Raw genomic sequence first — 21,974 nt, 5'->3', positions numbered from 1 at the left:
GTGCCTCTTGTACAATGACAGCCAGTCATTGTACAAAAGACAAACGAAGGCTTGCACTGCAACTTCAGATGTATGTGTTTAATAAAAGTTTGCAAGTGCTCTGTTGAAACTCTGTATGCACTGTCATAAATTAATCTCATGACAGTATAGTTTCTTAAAATGATCACTGCATTGGATAACAATTGCAGTCAGGTATAGCATGCAGTATAGAAATGTAGTACATGCTTTATATTTGCTCTTTGGAGGAGTACTAGTGTTTCAGTTTTTAGTGATGGACATTTTTATTTTTTGTCTATGAGCTGTAGGTTTCCACTTATGTTATGTTATGTTGGCCAATTCGTCAGTATGAATCTGAACATGTAGTTAAGGATCCAACAGTGTGTGAAGACATGTCTCTTCTGTCACATGTTGTAGAAAACTCCCAAAGAGTGGGAAGATGCCAGATCAATTTTCATTAGACTTGGAAAAGCTCTGACAGCAGCAGAGACCACTGGTAACACTTGCAATCATGGTTATTCCAAGCAACTCCAGTATTGTTCCTTGAGGACCTCCCTGTCAATCTCTCTCTCTCTCTGTCAGAATAATTTAATAACTGAGGTTAAAATTTCCCAAGGAGACTGAGGAAGTCAAGGGACCTGACTTTCAGTGAATTTCTGTGGGATTTAGGGCTCAAATGGAATTTTCTTTGCAAACATAAGATTAGAGTTTCAACAAATTGCCTTTTTTGTGATAAATTGATTGAAAGCTGTGATAGTTTGCAGATTGTGTGCATAAGTGTAATCTTCCAATTAAATCTTCTTAGTGTAAATAACTGAAAACATGTTCCCTATGAGAATGGATGCAAATGGACAAAGATACTAGAAAGAAAACGTCCCTGAGCTGCTTGAGTGAGCAAAATCTGCATCAGGTAATAAGTTTGATTTTCATTGGTACTTGATATGTTATTTCCTGAGCCTGCCTGAGCAGTGTCTATGTGTCCAGTAGCAGCTCCAGGGCAGTTTCTCTGGGGTGTCCTTGCTCTTTGGTGCTCCCAGAGTCACCGTGGCAGACAGGGATGCCCAAGGGTGGCTCAGGACACCTCGAGGTTCCCTGGCTGCTGCAGCCACTGCTGAGCCACCACCCCTGCTGGGACAATCTCTGCTGAATGCTCAGCTGATGCATGTGGGAAATGGCAAAGTACAGAGGCCAGCTCTGGCCCTGCCTTGGCAGGGTAAGGCCTTTGGAGATGTCTCACGGCAGCACAGCCAGGAAAGGAAGGTAAAGAGGCTTCTTGTCTTTTGGCATCCTTCTTTGCAAAGGATGAGGTCTGCAAAATCTACTGTGTTAGAGATGAAAAGAGAATTGGTGGGATAATTTCATGCTTTATTGGGCCAGAAAGGACTGTTATGTTCATTTACTCTGACATCTGTGTTCAATCTGATTTCATTACAGTGTTATCCCTATCCAAAGCTTTATTTATATAAAACCATATAGCTTAAAACAAAGCACTCACAGTTAGAGAGAATCTGCCATGTCCCTAGGAATATAATAGAATTAACTATTTTGTTAAAAAAGTTACTACCATGAGTGTGTCTAAAGTTGGCAGAAAGTCATTTCTACATAGCCTCTAGCCACTACATTTCTTATGTCTGTGAAAGCATCTTTTACTGTTGAAGAATAAAAATATACTTAATAATCTGTTAATCTAGGTAGTTGAGAAACAAAGCTGTCATGTCTAATTCTACTCACAGAAGAAAGAAAAAGCCAGAATGAATAATCTTTTTAAAAAAAAAATTGCAGACTAAATGAAAGGATATTGGCATTTTTCTCTAAAATATGTCAGCTGAATAATTAAATTACCTAATTAGTGAAAGTAACTTTAGCTGATGAGAAATTTTTCAGATTTTGTAAGTCAGCCATATATGGTGTTTTGAAATAATCTTGGAAAGATCCCTGTGATATAAATAGTTTTCTGTTGGAAATGCCAACACTGCAAGTTAGTAATACTTCTATGTTTTATTAACATATCTTATTGGAACTGGGAATGAGCTGCAAATGGAGCTGTAAATCACAATGACAATTTATATCTTAAAAAGAAAGACAAATGTAGCTATGATATTACCATTTGTAATAGGAGACTCTTTTGTTAGAGTGATTTTTTTAAATCTACACATGGTTTTTAAACTACACCTTTTAATAACACTGATAAAAATGTTCTGATGGTCTTGCTCTGACAAATTATGATACAATTTAATCTTGATCATAGAGGTATAGTGATTTAGGGTTTTTTATGTAGAGAAAATTATTTGGTTTTGATCATGTTGAAATCTTTAGCTTCCACTAAATTTTTTTGATCTTTATATAGGACTACAGATTAGCATTTAAAAAATAATCTTTTTTGCTTGACTCAGAGACAAAACCAAACCAAAGCAAACTAACAAAACCAAACCAAAGCAAACCATGTAAAACATATTATTTAAAATGTTAAACTAAAATATTTTTGCAATTTTTATTTTATTATTGGCCCTACATGTCAATATCTACCTTTCCTCATGAGGCATAGGTTTGTTTCTTTCAGGACCTTACTAAAGTGGTCTAAGGAAATATATTTGTAGCATCATATTTATTTATAGAATCAGTATCTGTGGTGATTTTCTGTACAAAACAAAAATATAAATTAATCTCCTGCCTTTTGGTTTCTTACAAAACTGTGTTCACCTCTTTTTTCTGTGACTCTCTGTGATCTCCATTTCATTTTCTCTGATTTTCTTGAATATCTCTAACAATTCATGTCCCTTTATCAGATTTAGGAGGATCTTTTCAGGGATCTGCAGCAGCAGCTTGGCGCTTCTGTATCCTGTTTCATTGGGCTGTATCAGGAGTGCCAGGGTTGTTTGAGGACAATTTGTTTCTCCCTGGTGGGGCACTCATAGCTCCTTAACCATGAGGAGGGAAGTATTTGCTGGGACACTGCTTGATGACATTTTTCCATAGCTGGGATGAAGAGATTCACTTTGGTGCTACAGCAAGAAACTCTTTTGTCCCCAAGCAGAACATGGAGTTGCATGAGCTCTCATGTCTTACGATCCCTCTGTGGAAAACAGAGGAGGGATCCTTACCCAGAACCGAAAACTGAAGTTTTATTTCCAGAATCAAATATTTCACCATAATTTCAGCTTTGTGAAAGTCCCCAAAGAATGTTGTTCCTATGAAGGTAAAGACTGTATTTTGAAGCTGTGGAGATTTTCATAAAATAGTGATGTTGTCCTTTAGCTAAAATAAATGGTCTCTATTTATAACTGTTACACATGGATGGAAATGTTTTTCAGACTCTTTGACCTGTAATAATATATTCAATATTGTTTCAAATATGACTATACAGCTCTGCATTTCACTTTGCCAATTGCTGTATAATATATTTTTATTGAAGCTATTGCAACTTTCAGCCTTTCTGAATGTAGCAAAATAATTTTTTAGCAATACAATAGATGTTAAAATTCACAGGGTCATCTGCAAATTGCTGGAATAATGGGCTTTTGCTTACAGGCAGATTTTGCGTCAGATATGAGTAATGAAGTGTAATTACTGTTGTTTCGGTTGAAAGATGAAAATGTAAGTGCAATTTACAAAGAAAATAAGAAGAAATGCTGTGTGGCTTGCCCTTCTTTGCAGTCTGTTAGCGAGAGGTAGTGAAGGGAAAAATGATCACCAACATTTTCAATAATTAACCTGTGCCTCCTAGGCAGAAACCAATTTTTGAAAGGAAATTAATTCTGAGGGAATATGATTGAAATAATTTACCCCTTTACTTCTTTGTTCTGTTTTCTTGCTGGTGGGACAAAGCAAAAATGAATAAAATAAATATATAAGTGTGCTTACTATCAGCACCTAACCTTCCCTTTTAGTAGATATTTGGTCTTTTTCTGCTCCTTCCTCACATTTTGTTTTCTAGGCACAAAGGAACTGGCTTTGAATAATGATGAAGTATAAAAGAATTCATGTCAAACCTGCCTCTGAAAAACAGGTATTTGTGTGCCATTACCTGGTTTGTGCACAATAAAAGCCACATCCATAGACATTGGGTATTTAGTGTATATAGATTTTTTTTTTTTAAGGAATTAGTACTTATTCCTGGTTCTTCTGATGGTTCATGATGGCATACTCTTAACATCTGGTTCTGTGCCTGGTAAATTTCACTGGGCTCTTCCCTGCTTTTCCTCTGGGAGGGGATGCATTCTCCCAGCTCAGAGAGATGAGAAGACCTGTTACCTTGTACTCTTAGACTACCTGAATATGATGTAAAACAAATAAAGAACAAATCATAATACAAAAACTCTGAAATACTCTTCTGGTCTAGGTTCTACTGGTCTTGAAGCTATGGACCTTTTCAGCTGTGATTTTAAGTTTGATCTCTTTTTTTCCCCATTTTCTTATTTGGGATCTGCCTGTTGAGGTCCACTTGAAGGCCAAATCTCAGCTTTCACAGTTTGATATTTCTCACAGTTTGATATTTGAAGAAAAGGGGATGACATGCGAGTGAACAATCCTGCCCACTCTAGTGTAGTTAGAAATAATGCTAAAGACATGAAAATGTTTTAAGAAGCTGAGATCAACACAGTCTATAAGCACATGCCTGGGGATAATCCCTAGTGAAAATTAAATGTGTATATATAACCTCAACTGCCAAACCATTAAAAAACCCCCAAAGCCAAGCAATTAAAAGGCAGAGATCAGATATTCCCATTTGACATGACCTCATGGAAAGAATGCCGGTGAGTCAAGAGGCTGCTTTAGTATCTTAAAGATAGCCAACAGCTTCAGTGTCCTTTCAGTAGGAACACCACTGAGTGTTAGTGCAGAAGTGCCAAATCCTGCCTGCTTCAAGAGAGAAGTCACAGTGGTTCAAGAATACTCTTAATGTGAATGTTAAATTCATGACTGTGGATTTAGCTCTCAGTGTTTGAATTAATGGGAAATAATACAGTGAAATTACCTAACCAGTTATTAATTATTGTCTAACCAGTAATTGGTTAAAGGCTTTAAAAATAATTTAGAGTAGTAGCTTGCTTACAATTTAGTTAATAATAGTTATATTCAGTAGATAATTTTCTGTGTGGAAGTGGGCACTACTTCTATGACATTTCATTGTTTCATTCTTTGGAGTAATCAGAACTTTGGGATGCTGACAGACCAAGAATTCAGAAGGGACCAAGGAGTTACTCAGTAGGTGTTAACACAAATGGTCAGTGCTGTCTAGCTGCCTTACTATTCACAAAAGAAAACATTTTTTAAGAAACATGCTCTTTTGAAAACTCACAGTTTGGGAATTCATGCCTAGTCAACCTCTTAGGATATGTTACCTCATGTTAATAACATAACATGCCACCATAAATGTAAAGAACTTGAAGATGTGCAGCGTTTTTGAGAGCTGATTTCCAGAAAATAACAGCCAAGAGCAGAGCTGTGCCTTCTGTTGCATCTCTTCTGGCATTCTGACCCTGTTCAGCACAAGTTGTGTGTGCATCTGAGACCTAAAATTCAATAAAAGTACTTTTCCATATCAAAATTTCCTACGTTTGGAAAAAAAAATGGGAGTTTTAAGAAAGATTAGTGTTACTTATGCATTTAAGCAGTTGTTGACACTTCTATTTAAAGAAAATTCCAAACATCTGTTTAGGTTACCAATGCCTTTGACTTCATGGAGAGAATATCAGGACATCTTCATTTTCAGTTTAGGTTCTGATCATGCAAGTATAGATGCATATATCTTTGGTCATGCAAACAATTCACTTGGGACTATCCATATGCTTGAAGTTAATTATATGTGCTTTTAGAATACCATTATCACCAGAATATTCTTGTGTTCGAATTGGTTTAAGAACTTATTAAGCTGATAAAACTTGATTTGCTTAATTATCTGATATAAGAGTTTCTTTCTGCGTGGTGTCTAAACCACACTGATAGGAAAATGCACTCAGAAATTGCAGCCATTTTCACTAATCTTTTTCAACAGATGTGTCTTTTTCATATTTGCTTGCTAACCACAAGTCATTCTTGGTAATATTATCAGCAAATGTTTATTTATAGGTGACTATAAAGAGAGAAAAGGCAGATTTTGATGAAAACTCCCAAGTAATATTTGTGTGTTCCAAGCAAAACAGCTGTCTTTAAAGAATGGGACAGTCTCCAGTTGCCCCTGGAATTTCTACTTCCACAATTCTCAGGTTTTAGGAATAAAGAAATAAAGACTCTCATTTTAAGCGCTGGAGTCATTTTCCTTGGGGCAATCATTTCTTTAGCCAAGTATCTGTAAGGCTGAAATACCACGGTGCAAGTGTAAGCTTTTCTTCTTTGGTATTTTCAGTGTTTTTGGATTTTAGATTGGATGCACACACCTGTGGATGTAACCAAAAGACAAGTACTGAGTCTGTGAAATTTTAGTGTAAGTTGAATTGCTTTGTAGCCACTGTGGCTGTACAGCGTAGCAGTGACTTGGAGCAGCACTGCAATGTATACAAGAAGTACAGACTGGGACAGACAGCCTGTTTTAGTTTGTTTTCTTTAGACTTGCTTTCCTGGGGTTTTTTAATGGATATAGTAGAATTGGATCCAGTGAAAATGATTATAATGTTTTGGAACATGACCACAAATGGTGAATACAAAGCATGAAGCAGCATAGCTGTTAAAATCAGGGAATGATACCTCTTTTAATACAAATGATATCTTAGTAATGAAGCTGTAAGAGAAAAGTAAAAATCTGGTGCTTTTCATCTGGTGTTGGCAAGTCAGTTAATAAATAAAACTGAAACATATTTTATTTAATTTAACTTACAGCATTTTTAATGGAGTGGTAAGCTGGACCATTAGTTTTCTGTTCCATGGTAGGCATGTAAAATTTTACTATAATTATGTTTCTCTATAAATTTGTCTTCCAGATCTGTGGAATCTGCTTGTTAAAATAGTGACAAATATATTCTATACAAAGATCAAGAGAGGCTACTGAAGTAGTTTTGTTTCTCTGTTTATTGTTTTGAGTGGAACACTGGATCTGAGAGACTATTAAAGTCATGTAACACTAATGCATTTTGAAAGGAAGTGATTTAAAGATGTGAACTGGACATTATTATCTGAACTGCAGTAATGCTCAAAGCATTGTTTCTTCCTGAGCAAATAACCACATTAAAGAAGGAATCCTAAAGCATGTATAGATTCATTAGATTGTGCGTTTGTGATGAAAAGAAGGAAGTGGACCGGTTTCCTGACTTAAAAGCTTTTGAGAAGTCTGCCTGGCTTCTGCTCACATCTCAGTTTTGTGTCCTCAGGCTAAAAAGAGTAGTTAAACCTTCTGTTTTTTGGGATAGCTTCTGTGTAGTGAAATTAGACAGAATGAGGTAAATACGCCTTTATGAAAGGGAGCAATGTTTCTTTGAAAGCTCCTTTATGCTTGATCCTTGCTATCCCATAACAGTGCTGTGACATGAGAGGAACAGGGGAGAGCTGGGACCTGTTCCCCTTTGAAACCTCTGTCTATCAGCTTTGCTCTGTGCAGAAATCAAAACCTGCTCTATACCCTAGAGAAATAACAGTGCTGCTCGTTCTCCAGTGACAGCACAGTGCAGCTGTCCAAGGAAATGTCTGCTGGTAGCACTGGAGAGGATGCTATGGTACCACAGCATGGTGGTGCTTCTCTTGCTTGCAAAATTCCAGGTGGTAACCCTGCAACTGTTTTTTTAACTTATAGCCCTTTACATTTCTTGGCACATAAATACTCAAGATTATATAAAGGTCATCCTGCACTTCTGTTAAAGCTCAGTCCTCAGATTGTAAACAAGTAATCTGTAACACAGGGCTTTCCTTGCAAATTCACTCGAATGTTTTCTTTTGGTGTTCTTTTTAGTCTTCTTTGTGCTGTTCTTTCATGAGAGTGTTGTTCAGCCAGTTAGAAAACTGAATTACTGCTTCAATTAAGTAAATTACACTTCTGGATTTACTAGCCTACTTCACAACTCTAGTGGATTGATTTTGTCTTTTGCATCTCTGTTTTCCAATTGATACCCTCATGCTAATGACAGTTAAGATTTTGGAGTAAAAACTTGAAATCTACAGATATAAAAGGATTATGATTCTATAACCTAAAAAGTATCCTACAAAATCTATTACACTTTTGTGTTGTTACTCTACTATTCTGACAGTAGCAAACATTCATATACATAATTGTATGCATATATAAAATATGCCTTCAGAATACACTCTGTAGCTTTTGCAGGATTTTGCAAATTCTAAACTTCCATTGAAAACAGAATAAAGGTCAAATTCTGCTTGTCTTACACATGTATGAAATGAACAGTTGTACTATGGTGATATGCTGCCAAGATTTGGACAATGGGGTCTTTCAGAAATGTTCCTCCTCCTCCAGTGATAAACTCTGTGTGGTGACATGTGTGTGCACACAGAGGAGATGACAGGGACTGAGCATTATATGCCTTTGTTTTTACTTTTTTAAGGAAAGTGTGTTTTTAGAACCTGGAAGCCAACCTGTTGTAGCTCACTAATTTGTCATTTCTGTTCCTCACAAAATGTGACTTGTGACTTGGTACTAGCATGACTAATGTAAAGAGGCAAAGTCAGAGGGTTCACAAATGTATTTGAGGGTGCCACAGGGACATGTGCTATGTATTCCCATATACAATGCCTACTGAAGATGTCTTTTGGTGTAATAAGAAGAGGAAAAGAACATTCACAGTATTTTTATAACCTCTGTCCCATTGAATAAATTAGGTAGTGTAGATAGATTACAAAAAATATCTTTGGCAACAAAGTTTTTTCATGCACTTGATGTGAACCCAGATTTTCAGACCCACAAAGAATTCAGCTCATCTTACTGTAGTCAAAAAGGGTGTGCTGCAATAGGCTGTATGTAAAGTTTTCTCCTGTTGAAGAAGAATCTCTATGAACAAAGCAACAGACAATGTAATAATTTTGTCAGACATTGTCAGAATGGCAGCATTCATTGCAGCATGTCCCAGGATAGCTTTTCTGTGGTGAAGAATGACATTGTTTAATCTTATTTCAGGTGGATAGGTAAATTCCTTATGTAAGACAGTTACTAATTCTCTGACTCCCCTTTTCTCTGCCATCCAGCATCTTAGCTGTGATGGCAGTTTATGGCTGAGCCTGGCTAGCAACAGCCAGCTGTGGTTTTGAAACTAGACCACCTTGCTAGTATGGTGTAGAGCCTGAGATAAGCCATGCTGAGGACATACTTAGTGAGGCAGTAAAGCTCCTCCAGTACAAAGCTTCAAGGAATTAAAGTTGCCGTGGCTAGATATCTTGGGTGAAAATAGTCACTTAACTAACTCTCTCCACACCAGGATATTTTTACTTATCTACACTTTGTGTCAGAGGTAGGGCTATGATCTGAAAGACCAGGTTTGGGAGGGCTGGGAAAGGCTGTCCCTCATCACTGAAGAGAACATACACCCAGAGGAAGAGATGTGCTTGGTAATGGAAACTCTTAACCCCAACACCAAGATCTTTGGAGAAGAGTGAGACTTTTAAAGAATCCACAAGATCTTTGGTCTTTGAAATTGTCTTGTTTAAAGGCCGTGTCATTTTAGTAAACCAACCTGTGCTTTCCTCTGGAGACTTAGAATCCTGCATGACAGCAGCAGCAGCATGCTACAACAGGCTTCTGGGGAAAGCTTTTGCCAGGTCCAGTCAAAGCTGGTTGTGTTGAATGTCACAAGTAGTTCTCAGACGGCTCTAAGACATCCTGAGATCAGCTCTGTTGGTTAGAGCATGGTGCTGTTAATGCCAAGGTCGTGGATTTGATCCCTGTGCTGGCTGTTCACTTAGGAACACAGGTGGCTTCCAGCTCAGAATATTCTGTGGTTCTGTGAAGTTGAGCAGGAGTGGGTGACCTGCAGATGTGCTTTCCTAGAGAGACCAATATTCACACAGAACTGTGATACAACTTGTCAGCATTGAACATGTGTGGCTAATGCAGGAAATCAGAGGGTGCAATCTGCATTCCAGTGCAACCCAATCAGAAGAGATTCAGATTGATGCTGTAGCCCATATGTACATATTAACAATGGTTTCCTCCTTTTATCTGTTGAAGATGATTTGTGGTTTGGAGTAGAGCTTTTAACTCATGGAATGTACATCACCTCTGTTTTATCATGGGAAAGGACATATTGATGCTATTTTACAACATAGCTTTTTGTGACTTAGGAATAGTAAGGCAGCTTGCAAATCTAAGCACCAGTCAAGCCTATGGCTATGAGGTTACAAGACAAATGCTGGATTTCCTTAGGTGCAATTTAAAAAAATTATCTGGATACTGTGTGCCCTGCCTCAGCATCACAGTACTCCAGCATGTCCCTTGATAAAAATGTTTGTTACTTCCATTTGAAAGGTCTTGGCTGTTACGTCTGTGTAAGATCCCAGATCGTGGCCTAAAGAGGGAGGACCAAAGAGTTAGCTGAAATCCCTGGCAGAAGGCTGAAAGGAGGATGCTTATGCATCATCTACATGTTTTTGAACCTTTTTCATCCAAAATCTGAAGACCTAGTGTTTTGAGTGGAAAAAATTCTGAAACTGTTCTCCATAGGAATTTTTATTTGTGAAGCAGGTACAATTTTGATGATACCCTAGTTGAATCTGTTTCCAGTTTTAGTTTCCTTCCTATATCATCCAGTAATCCTGGTGGCCTACTTGGAAATCAAAAACGCCTTTATTCCTGAATATAGCTGTGAGGGCTGTGATCAGAATTTTAAGGGTCCAGGACCCCTGAGTAGCGTGCCAGGGTGACGTATGGAGTTGGTTTGCCCTTCACTTGCACAGCAGGGTTTGAAAGTTTGGGGCAGATTCTTTCAAGTACCTAATTTTGAAATACTGAAATGTTATGCTTGCCATGCTCTGTTTAGTCTCAATTATAAGTCTAAATCAATTTCTTGCACTTAGTGTCCAATTTCTGATAGTGACCATTATTAGATGCTGAAAAAGATGCTGTATCTTAAACTGGCAATTTTACAAACTTACCTGCTGCTATTGACCAGAAATGTGGAGGCTCTGTGTTTTCTAAAGACTCAGAAAGTGATATTTTGCCTGTAAGTTATAGTAAAAACAAAGCATCTTGAAGCCTGAACAGCATATAGTAATTTTAAAATTGTCAACAGGATTTCTTCCTCTAAAGCAGAACAGTGTACAAAGTTACTTTAATCTTTATTGTGCAATGTTTCTGCTTACAAGGAAAACCCTCTGAAGTTTCCAGGTGTACAAAATACTCTGTTTGGGTAGTGATCTGAAACATAAGCAGTTGCTGCATTTTGCTGCTTTCAGTGGTGGGACTAAAGCTGAATTAATGCAGTATAAGTATTTTTTCTGAATACCAAAGTGAATGGATTAGGTCAGTCTTTTACTCCCTTTGTGTTTCCTCTCTAAAGATTTTAGAGATCTGAGTTTGCTATAGTTGTCTGAAACAATTTTCCAAGGAAACATTTGTAGGACAAAATTTATTACTGTTTATGGGAGTGTGGAGATAGTTTTTTGTTTATTGGGGTTTTTTTTCCTCCTCATGATGTGAATTTTTGCAAATAACAGTTACTGTGGGATTTGTCTAACCACTTGCTGCTAAGGAGCAGAGTTCCAATGTCTGATGGAGCATTTTAGGCATACAGAGAATTGTTTACAATCAATCAGTGGGGAACATGGCTGGAATAAATTTAAATAGTGAACAGAGTTCTGAAAACCATTATGTGAAAAAGACTTCAGCAAAATCTATTTATTCTAAATTTCAGTTTCATAAAAACCAAAAATGTGTTTGCAAAAAAAAGACTTAAAAGTGATAAAACTGTAATCAGTGGTCTGGCAGCATTTTTCAGTATAGGCAGTTCTACCTTTTGTGGTGGCTTCTGTGATTTTTTTTCACTGCAATAAGGTTCTGTTTTTGCTTGTGAGAATGCTGCTTTTCTTCCTTCTCTTATTTCAAAGCATAAGATGGAAATGTGCAAGTTATTTTGGTTTAATCAGGCAGATTTTGTGATCCCTTTTTGCTTATTTTATTCTTGAGATATAATTTGCTGCAACAGGTAACATGGAAACTCAAGCTTTAATAACTCAGTTGTGCTTCTTCAGCTGCTTCAGTCTGGGATTCAGCATGTGTGATTAAGAATGGGACCAGAAAGAATGGAGTCTGCATATTCCTGTTGTGGACAGGGACTGGTTACTGGTCCAGTAACCATCTGGACTTAGAGAGAGAATTACAGAGAATTAGATAATCAATTCTTTCCTGTGCTGCTAGAGGATCTGTGGCAGCTGAGCAGGTGTTGCTGCGCTGGAGCCTGGGTTTTGGTGATACGTGGGCAGAGAGCAGAGACCAACCCTTCCACCCCCCTGCCTTTTTTACTTACAGCCAGACTGTATGGGAAGCAGGGCAGAAGCATCTTAGAAGGAATGGGTACCACAGGATGTATTAAGGAAGGAAAGAGATATTGTAGGGGAATGGAATGGAGTGCAATAGAGCAGAACATTTCAGTTGGAAGTGAACTACAATGATCATTTCATCCAACTGCCTGACTGCTTCAGGGCTGACCAGAAACTAAAACCTGTTAACTAAGGACATTGTCCAAATGCCTCTTAAACACACTGGTAACTCTGACACCTCCCTGGAAACCTTCATGGGTGTTTGACCTCCCTCTTCATAAGGAAATGATTCCTGAAATCCAATGTAAATCTACTCTGGTGAAGCTTTGAACCATTGCCATGTGCCCTGTCACTGGATACCATAGAGAAAAGATACAGTGAGTAAAGATCCCCTTCTCAGGAAGCTGTAGAGCAATGAGGTTGCCCTGAGGCCTCCTTTTCTCCAAACTAGAGAAGCCTCAAGTCCTTAGCTGCTCCTCACAGGTCATTCTTTCCAGCCCTCTCACCAGCTTTGTTGCCCTTATCTGGACCCACTCAAGGACCTTCACATCCTTAAATTGTGGTGCCCAGAACTGCACACAGTGCTCCAGCTGAGGCTGCACCAGTGCCCTACACTGGGATAGTCACCTTTCTTAGCAGCTGGTGATTCTGTATTTGATGCACACCAGGATGGGCTTTGTCCTGTTGGCTTCCAGGCCATGCTGATTCTTGCTGTGCCTGCTGCCAGCCAGCACCTCCAGATCCATTTCTGTAGAGGCTCTTCAGCCACTCCTCTCCCAGTTTATACTTTTGCTTGATATTAGTCTGTCCCAGCTGCAGAATCTGGTGTTTTGACATGTTAAACTTCATGCCATTGATCACTGTCCAGTGTTCCAGTCTGTGTAGATCCCTCTGCAGAGGCTCTTGTTCCTCCAAAGAGTCAGCAGCACCTCTGAGTTTGGGATCATCAGCAAATGTGCTAATGGTGGGTTTAACTCCTGCCTGCAGGTTGTTGGTAAATGTATTGACCAGAACTGGCCCTAGAATTGATCCCTGGGGAACACCACTGTGACCAGTGGCCCCCTTTGAGCTCTGCCCTTCAGCCAGTTCTTCACCCAGCACAGCCTGCAGCCACTCCTCCCAAGCTGGACAAGTTGTCCTGAAGGGTGCTGTGGGGGACAGAATCAAAAGTATTCCTGAAGTACAGAAAAGCCATATTCATCACCTTTTCTTCATCTGTTGGGTGGGTGATCTTACCATAGAAAGATAACAAGTTACTTAAATAGCACTTTCCTTTTGTGAACCTGTGTTCTTTCAATCTCTGAAATAGGAATATTTGATTTCTTAAAATTGACCATTCTTTTATAGACAATATTAGACTGATGGTAACTAAATTAGAATGTTGTACCTTCTAATTTAGAATGCATATTCTCTTTGATTACAGTTTTTATTCTTTGCTTTTCTGTTTCTCTACCATTAGTTAGACTTTTAAAAAAATTATATGTTAAATAATTTTGATTTGATTTAAAGAAAATGTTGCCAAATAGGAAAAATTTTATGCAAGTCAGGTATGCTTTCCATCCAGAATACCAAAATAATGTATACTTGCATAATTTGACTGAAAATGTACAGAAAGCAGTAATCTTACTAATATGTCACTTAGGCAGAAGTTGCTGACTTGGTTGCAAAAAAGATTCCTTCAAGTTTTAGTGTGCAAAACTTCTTCTTTAAAGAAGCATCATTTATTTTGTGATTTCATGTGTGAATAAATAATGAAACATTAATTTTGTTGATCTGTGACTCTCACCTTTTATTTCCTCAGCCATCATGTATGTAATGGGAGCACTTGGACCTGCAGCTGGATACTTATTAGGAGGACTCCTTATTGGTTTCTATGTTGATCCTAGGACAACTGTGTATATTGACCAGAGCGATCCCCGATTCATTGGGAACTGGTAAGGATCAAGCATTTTTCAAAACTATTCTCTCAGCTGCCCATAGGGAATTAAGACAGGTTGGAAGATTTTATGCCTTGAGGATTTGTTTAAGGTTTTATCCCTTGAGGATTTGTTTAAGGTTGTAGAAGGAGGCTGAGGAAGATGTTTCTGTTGATTACTACACACTAACCTCTGACAGAGAGGAAAGGTTTGCCACAGGAGTGCACAGGAACAGTGCATGGAAAGTCCCCTATGTTTGGCTGTTAGGACTGTCCCTGACCACAGTGGGCACTGGCTGACAGTGCTCATCACAGGGATGGCAGAGCAGGATATTGGTGTTGCAGGAAGCCATGGATGATCTCTGCTTCTCAGAACCAACTCCTTGCTACTGGAAGTTGGATTAATCTCTTTGCTTTTCCAGAGGAGGCAGCATGAAACACTGAACTCTGCTGCTCAGATGAGAAACACTAGACTTTGCTGATCCTATTCCAGGTGATGGAGATAGGAGGGGATCAGAACATGCCCTTTCCAGTCTTTCTTTCTCAGGGTGATGGCTTGTGTTTAGGCAGCAGATGCTGTAAACATCACATCATTCTCTAGTAAGGAGTAGGCTTTAGCAGCACTGAGATGTAGCAGCTGTAACTGTTAGCTGATGTCTTCAGGCAGCCTTTGAGATGTGGCCTCCTTGGAAATGTGTCTTTGAGGAAGCAGGTCTTGAGGAGGCTTTAGCTGCCTTTTCTCAGATAAATCATATATCTACCTTGAAGTTTTCCTGCAATCCCAGAAAAAACCTGAAGTTCATTATCCCAGGAAGAGATCTCTGCTCTGTAGGTGTAAGGTGCAGTGTCAGTTCTCATGCCCTGGGTTAGTGTTTGCCACTGCGCCATTGCAGTCTGTCTGTATCTGTTTCTGTTTATTCTGCAGTGATCTTTCCTGATAGTTTGGTATGAAAAATTCTTTCTTTGGAGGCTTCTTAATCCTTCAGAGATTTAGTCCTGCTGTATTGGTCTTAGTCCAAGAGCATTGCTGCACTCTTTTGTCAATTTTCAGCAAGAGAAAAGCAAAGCTGACTGTGGCCTTGGGGTTAACAACTCCGTGCTCTGGTTTATCTACTGACTTATCTCACTGAAAGCTCTGCTCTCTGAGTGTGCAGCAATGTCAGAATTCGGACTAGTCTGGTATAAAAGATTTGGAATCAAAGCAAAATATTGTACATTCTTTGTAAAATTCTTACACTTCATGTGTTTTTAATGACATGTCAGAACTGGTAATCAGCATCTGATCAGTACTTTTTGGCAGAAATTGCAATCAGGCCCATAAATATATTTGTTAATTGAAATCACTGGGGCTGTATGAATGTGGGATAAACTTTTGACTTTATCTATAACACAACCACTGATATAACTGAGTTTTAGCTCAAGCAGCTTCAGCAAAAGTAAAATAGCCAAAGCAAGAAAGTCAGTAAAAGTCATTCACAAATTTCTTTTTTTATCTTGTCGATTAAATTTGTAGGGTCTGGCTTTCCTTGACAGGTATTCAGGTCTTTTTATTTCTCTTTCATTTTTGACTATGTCAGTTCTTTCTCTTAAATTTCTGAGAAGTATTAACTGCTATCTAATTATTTGTTGCATAATCTGTGGTGATATCTCATAAAAATTTAGTGGCATTTGTGTCTCGTTCTCTTTTCTCTTTCTGAATCTATGTCCACCCATTAAAAAAACAGAAAGACTCCTATGTTGTGAGGGTTAAACCTTTGTCCTTTGCTGCTCACTAGCTGCCTGGTTGCAGAGAATTCTGGAAGTGTAGACTTTCATTTCACTGAAATGTATTTTCTGGGATTGTGACATTTTCTCCTTGAAGGAAGTGCTGTGTAGTCAAGTTTATTTTTATTTATGCAATCTAACAATTTGAAATGTAAGAGTAGCCCAACACTTACTTTAGCTGACGCACTTTAAAAGTATGGTTCATTTGAGATAACTTAATGGGAGGTCATATATGAGATTTCTGAGTCTTGTTTCCTTGGAATTGAATTCATGTCTTTGATTCCTATCTTTTCTTTATTATAGCTGTAAGGTTCCTAATGTAACTTATCGTAGGACCCAATTTAACAATTCCCATTGTTAGAGGAGGCAGTGCTTGCAGACAAAATAGTGAGAATAGCAACTGTGATGTATGGCTAAAATAAAAGCAGTATAGCCTGTTTTTTTTCCTTAAGCTGTTCCTTTCTAGGATGGCTAGCAGGACACGTAATTTGGTTTATCTCTCGTGCAACATGGTAAAGTAAAATGGTTATTTTTCAGGGTTATGGCTGATCTGATTATTCCTTGAGTTTCACAGGACTTGGATTTCTGCTCCTGGGCTTTGCACACCTGGGGTTTCTGTAGGTGCTCTAGGCTAAATTACAAGCCAGCTGTCTCTGCCAGCCCATCAGATGTTTGAAACTGTTTTTTATTCAAATGTGGTAACTGTAGGGATATCTGTTAGAAATCATTCATCATGTTGTTGTCTTTGAGAACTGTTAATGTGCTGTACAGGGACCTCATTAGATGTGGAGTAGCCCTTGGCAGTCTGTCAGGTGCTTTGAATGAAATTTTCTTTTGCTGACACTTTTCTGAGTGTTTTCCTAGTTCAAAATCTGTTTGATACTTGTGTCTTCCTATATAGTCTTTCATCAACATTCCACACAAGAAGTTTAAAGGAATTCCTTCAGCATTGTCTGGTCCTTCCTTAGCTTTAATTGCTTTATTTGAGGTCCTAGGGCTTGTGCGGATGCCTTTGAGGTATTCTTCTGCATATTTTCTTTGACTTCAGAAGACAGAAAATCAAGGGGTTTTAAAATTAATTAAATTAATTAAATAAATTAAGCTCCTGTTCTGACCTCTCAATTTCCCATTGTAGGTGTCCTTATTATTTTGGTACAGTCTTTTGTCTGTTTTCCAATTCTTTGATATTTCTCCAGGAAGTTGTAAAGTGTAGATGGTGAGATAATTGCATCCAGTGCTGCATTTGTGACATCTCCAGCATTTGGAATGCTGTTATAATAGTCCCTTTGGATTTGGATTTCATCTTGTACTACAGGCCCTGTCTCCTTTGCTGTTTCCTCCTGAGTGGGTGGTTGCAGATTTCTGCATATTATTGCCACAGATTGTTTCTTTGATCAGTGCCTTTGCAGCTTCTGCCTTTGAGATCCTGGAAGGGATGTTGCTACATTTTTATACAGACTACGGATTTATTTCGTCTGACAGTGCTGACTAATCCTCCTAAAAGTCTGCTTTCTAATCCATGTATGTTATCAGCTAAAATGAATGGAGGATTTTCTGTTTACATAATATCAAAATTAGTCAAAACTTTCAGTCACTTATATTTGCCTTGCAAAAGCTTCCTGTAAGCTTCTAATAAAAATAGTGTTACACATGGCTGTTTATTTGTTGTTTGCCTGTGTGTAATCATTTACCATGCAAAGCAATGCATATGAATTTTTCTTCATTGAAAAATAAAGTTTGCAATGTCTTTGCATTACAAATATGAGGCCAAATGCTTTTTGTTTCTTGTGCAAGAAATCCTGTCGACTCAGAATTTAAAATGTTTTAAAATTTGAACAAATACATAATTAATAGTGTAAAGGTAGTACAAAAATACGTAGAAGTTGTTCTTGTACTGGGTTTGCACAACAAGGTTTTGGTAGCTGGAGGGTTACAGGGGTGGCTTCTGTGAGAAGCTGCTGGAAACTTCACTTCTGTCTGAGAGAGGCAATGTCAGCTGGCTCCATGAGGAGGCTGGCCAAGGTTTACACCATCACTGGTGGTGGTAGCACCTTTGGGATAACAGATTTAAGAAGGGGGAGACAAAAAATACGTGCAACACTGGCAGCAGTCACGTGAGAATATGTGGTAGAGAATATGTGTAGAATGAGAATCTGTGGTAGAAAAGCTCTGCAGACCCCCCTGTCATTGAAGAAGGAGGAGGAGGTGCTGATTCTCCAGGTGCCAGAGCAGAGATTCCCCTGCAGCTAATGGGAGCCCTTCATTACATCTTCTCTCCCCTGTCCTGCTGAGGATGGGGAGTGACAAGAAATGGCTTTGGTGGGCACCTGGCATCCAGCCAGGGTCAACGCACCGTGATTCTGGAAATTTGATTTGAAATGAAAAAGCTGTCGTTGTTGTGGTTGGATATTATAGTAATGTGATTGACTTCACTGGAATTTCCAAATACCAGCGTAGATTTGTGTGGTGGGTTGGCTTTGCCTGGCTGCCAGGTGCCCACCAAGCTGTCTCACTCCCCTTCCTCACGAGAGCAGAGGGAAAGTGCAATGGAAAGCTCACAGATCGAGACAAGGACAGGGAAAACCCCCACTAATTGCTGTCATGGGCCAAGTAGACTTGATGTAGGGAAATTAATTTATCACCAATTAATAACAGGGTAGGATAGAAAGAATTAAAAAGAAACCTGCAAGCACTTCTGACCCACTCCTCCCCTCTCCCAAAGCTCAGCTTCATTCCTGATTCTTCTACATCCTCCCCTGGAGTGATGCAGTGGGCTGTGGAAAAGAGACTGTGGTCACTTTAGTGACACCTTGTCTCTTTTGCTCCTTCTCGGCTTCGGACAGTCTTTTATTAACTGGGCCAGCACAGGTCCTTTCTGTGGGGTTCCTCCAGGAACAGAATGTTCCAGCCTGCAGCATCCCCTGTGGGTGACATGGCCTGCCTGAAAACCTGCTCCTGTGGGAGCTCTACTCCACAGGCTACAATTCCTGCTTGAGCCTGCTCCAGTGTGGATTCCCCACAATCTGGAGGTGGATGCCATGGTCTTGTTCTGTGACTGAAGGTGAAGCTCTGCACTTGGAGCTCCTTCTCCCCTTCTTCTCTCACCTTGGGTCTGCAGGGCTGTTTCACTTCACACAGTTGCTGTGCAGTGGTTTTTTCACTTTCTTAAGGGAACACCAAGGTGCTACAAGCATTCTGATAGGCTCAGCACTGGGTAGTGGTGGATCTGTTTTAAGACTGGCTGGAGCTGTCTCTGTCCAGCATGGGACAGCTCATGGCATGTTCTCACAGAAGCACCCCTGCACTCCCCACCCTGCTACCAAAACCTTGCCATGTAAACCTGGTACAATGAGATGAGTCTGTAGTGAAAACTGCACTTCCAGTATGTAAGAAGAAGTTTGTGGGTGGATTCTGAGGTTGTCCTTCTTTATGGAACCAGCTATGTGAGGTTATGTTTCCCTTAGTCTTTCACTGTTAGAGGAGAAATGATGTTATCTGACACTCTGCAATCAGTGTTCTGGCTGCTGACTCCAGTTAACTCTACAGAATTTCACGTGCAGCCCTTTTGCCCATCTGTGGTGCTGGGGTGAAGTCCATGAAGCTTTTTGGCTGCAGGGAGGACAAAGGTTTGCAGCTGAAGGGCTTTGCTCTGTATCCCACAGATTGTCCCTTCTGTGGGGATGTCCCAGGTCGTTCCCTGAGAGCCAAGGGATCATTTTAGCGTTGTTTTTATATCCCATATTTAAAAGACAGAGGGAGAGAAGATGAAATTCTTTGTGAAGGCTATTTCAGGTTGCCGTTACAGAACAGAGTTTTGGGCATAAACCCTGGAATGAATTGTTGCACATCAGTTTTTACATTCAGGCTTTGGGAACTCTTCAGTTTTGAAGGGAGAGAATTGGACTGTCAGGGCAGGGAGAGGTGGGCACTGCAAAGCAGAACAGATTTAGCCCTGATGTATTTATCAGGACATTTTATCTTCTCATGACATGGATAGCTTTTACTGTGTTCTCCAGAGAAATACTATATTGCTCTACTGGGAATTATCTGTGAAAGGCTAAGTCAAAGTGAATATCTAATTCTCAGCACTTGGTACTGAAAAATTACCAAAACTGAAAATTTTTGGTAACTTAAAGCTGACACTACTTAATAAAATTTGGTGGGTGCTAGATAAATACCTTTCAATAAATAAGCCAACAGAAACATCTTCTGATTAATGAATTTAGTACAGTCAAGGTTCTCCCTCATTCCAATTCTTTACTCTTAGCATCAGTTTTTCATATTTTGCAAATGTGTCTTTCTAGGCAGTGCAGCTTCTAATAGTAACTTTGATTTTTTTGTTTCATGTAATGTGTTTGCTTGTGTTTCCATTCCTGTTTTCCTGGCATTAGGTGGAGTGGATTTCTCCTTTGTGCCATTGCTATGCTCCTTGTGATATTTCCCATGTTTACCTTTCCGAAAAAGCTCCCTCCTCGACATAAAAAAAAGAAAAAGAAGATGAATTCTGATGATGTTTCAAGTGATGATGATGTGATGAAAGAGAAAACAAGTAGCAAAAGAGAAACAGACAGTTCAGTTTCTGCCTCTATGGGATTTGGAGAGAATGTTAAAGGTAAAGTTTGTTTTTAATTTATAAATGCTTTAGATTTGGTGTGCAGGGTCATCCAGGATTGTATGGTGTAACTGAAGGCAGTTTTGACATCCTATATTTGCTATTATGTTTTGCTATTGAGATTTTAATAGATGCTCATCCTCTAAAATGACAGGGTGCAGCAGTGCAGCAATGATTGTAAGACATTCTTTTCCTTGAATTGTCGGTGTTTGTGTACCTGTAACAAACAGGTAGGCTATTTCCTATAGTTACAGGACTCCTACCTCATGTATTTATGCATCTTAGAGTTTGCAGTTGTCACACCTGCTTTATAAGCTAAATTTCTTGGAATAACATGCTCTTCCACAGTGTAAGTGAAACAAGTAGAAGGAGTTCTGGTATGTGAGTTCAGTTACATTCATGTATTTGAGAAAGATGATTTGTTTCATATTCCTTTCCTGTCTGTTTTGTACTGCAAACTATTTTCTGAAGGCTAAGACAAATAAAAGCTGTGCTAATTTTGAAACGTGAAGAGATCAAAAGATTGACAAGTAGTAGAGATTTTTATTTTATTCAAGGAGTAACCATTACTGTGAAATGTAACAGTAAGTAATAATCATTGACAAGTTGCCTGGGGAAGAAGGGCAGTGTTGCTACAAATTGATTAATGTGAAGCGTATAGAATTCAAATTGACAATACAGACTCAATAGTATTGTAAAATTGAATAGTGTAAGATAAGAGTGAATGTGCCTTGATGTCATTGTGTTGTTAGTGCTGTTGTGTCCTCCTTGGATTCTATGATGCAAATGCTGCTTGTGCCATTTCATGGTAGCCTGATAAATGCAGCTGGAGCTGGGAGAAACCATGAAATATCTATTGTACCATCAGACATAATTTGATCTCAAAACTTTAAAGTGTTTGTAGAAATAGACAGTTTTATTCTTTACTTGGATAGAAGTCCAGGCTATAATGATTGGCAGACTTTTTAATGAAACATTTATGATCACTTTTATGCTGAGTAGACAAGGCTTAGCAAAACCAGCTGTTTTTAGACTAAACCCAGTGTAATTTAAAGTTATGTTTGCACACCTACACACTGATTTGCTCTGTATTACATTTACACTGGTTCTCTCAGGGTACCTAAAGTTGCTGTTAATTTCTACAGAAGTAAAGAAAAAAGAGGATACCAGAACGTTCTTGGTGATTTTATTAGCTTTCAAATCAGCTTTTTAAGGTACAAGGCAAGCAAAGAGCAAGCAAAGTGAACCTCAAATATCAGAACATGTTCCTTCCTTCTT

General features: G+C 38.8%; 1 protein-coding gene across 1 annotated transcript in view; it reads left to right on the top strand.

Moving 5' to 3' along the window:
• The window catches only part of SLCO5A1 (solute carrier organic anion transporter family member 5A1), a 73,434-nt gene that overhangs the window by 18,579 nt on the left and 32,881 nt on the right, over positions 1 to 21,974 (top strand). The window contains exons 2-3 of the mRNA XM_064706214.1: positions 14,207 to 14,339; positions 20,476 to 20,696. Coding sequence (XP_064562284.1) covers positions 14,207 to 14,339; positions 20,476 to 20,696 — 354 coding nt within the window. The remainder of the gene's footprint in view (positions 1 to 14,206; positions 14,340 to 20,475; positions 20,697 to 21,974) is intronic.

Source organism: Zonotrichia leucophrys, chromosome 2 (assembly GCF_028769735.1).
Source record: "Zonotrichia leucophrys gambelii isolate GWCS_2022_RI chromosome 2, RI_Zleu_2.0, whole genome shotgun sequence".
NCBI lineage: Eukaryota > Metazoa > Chordata > Aves > Passeriformes > Passerellidae > Zonotrichia > Zonotrichia leucophrys.
The sequence above is the reverse complement of the archived record's forward strand: the minus strand, read 5'-3'. Positions and strand labels throughout refer to the sequence as shown.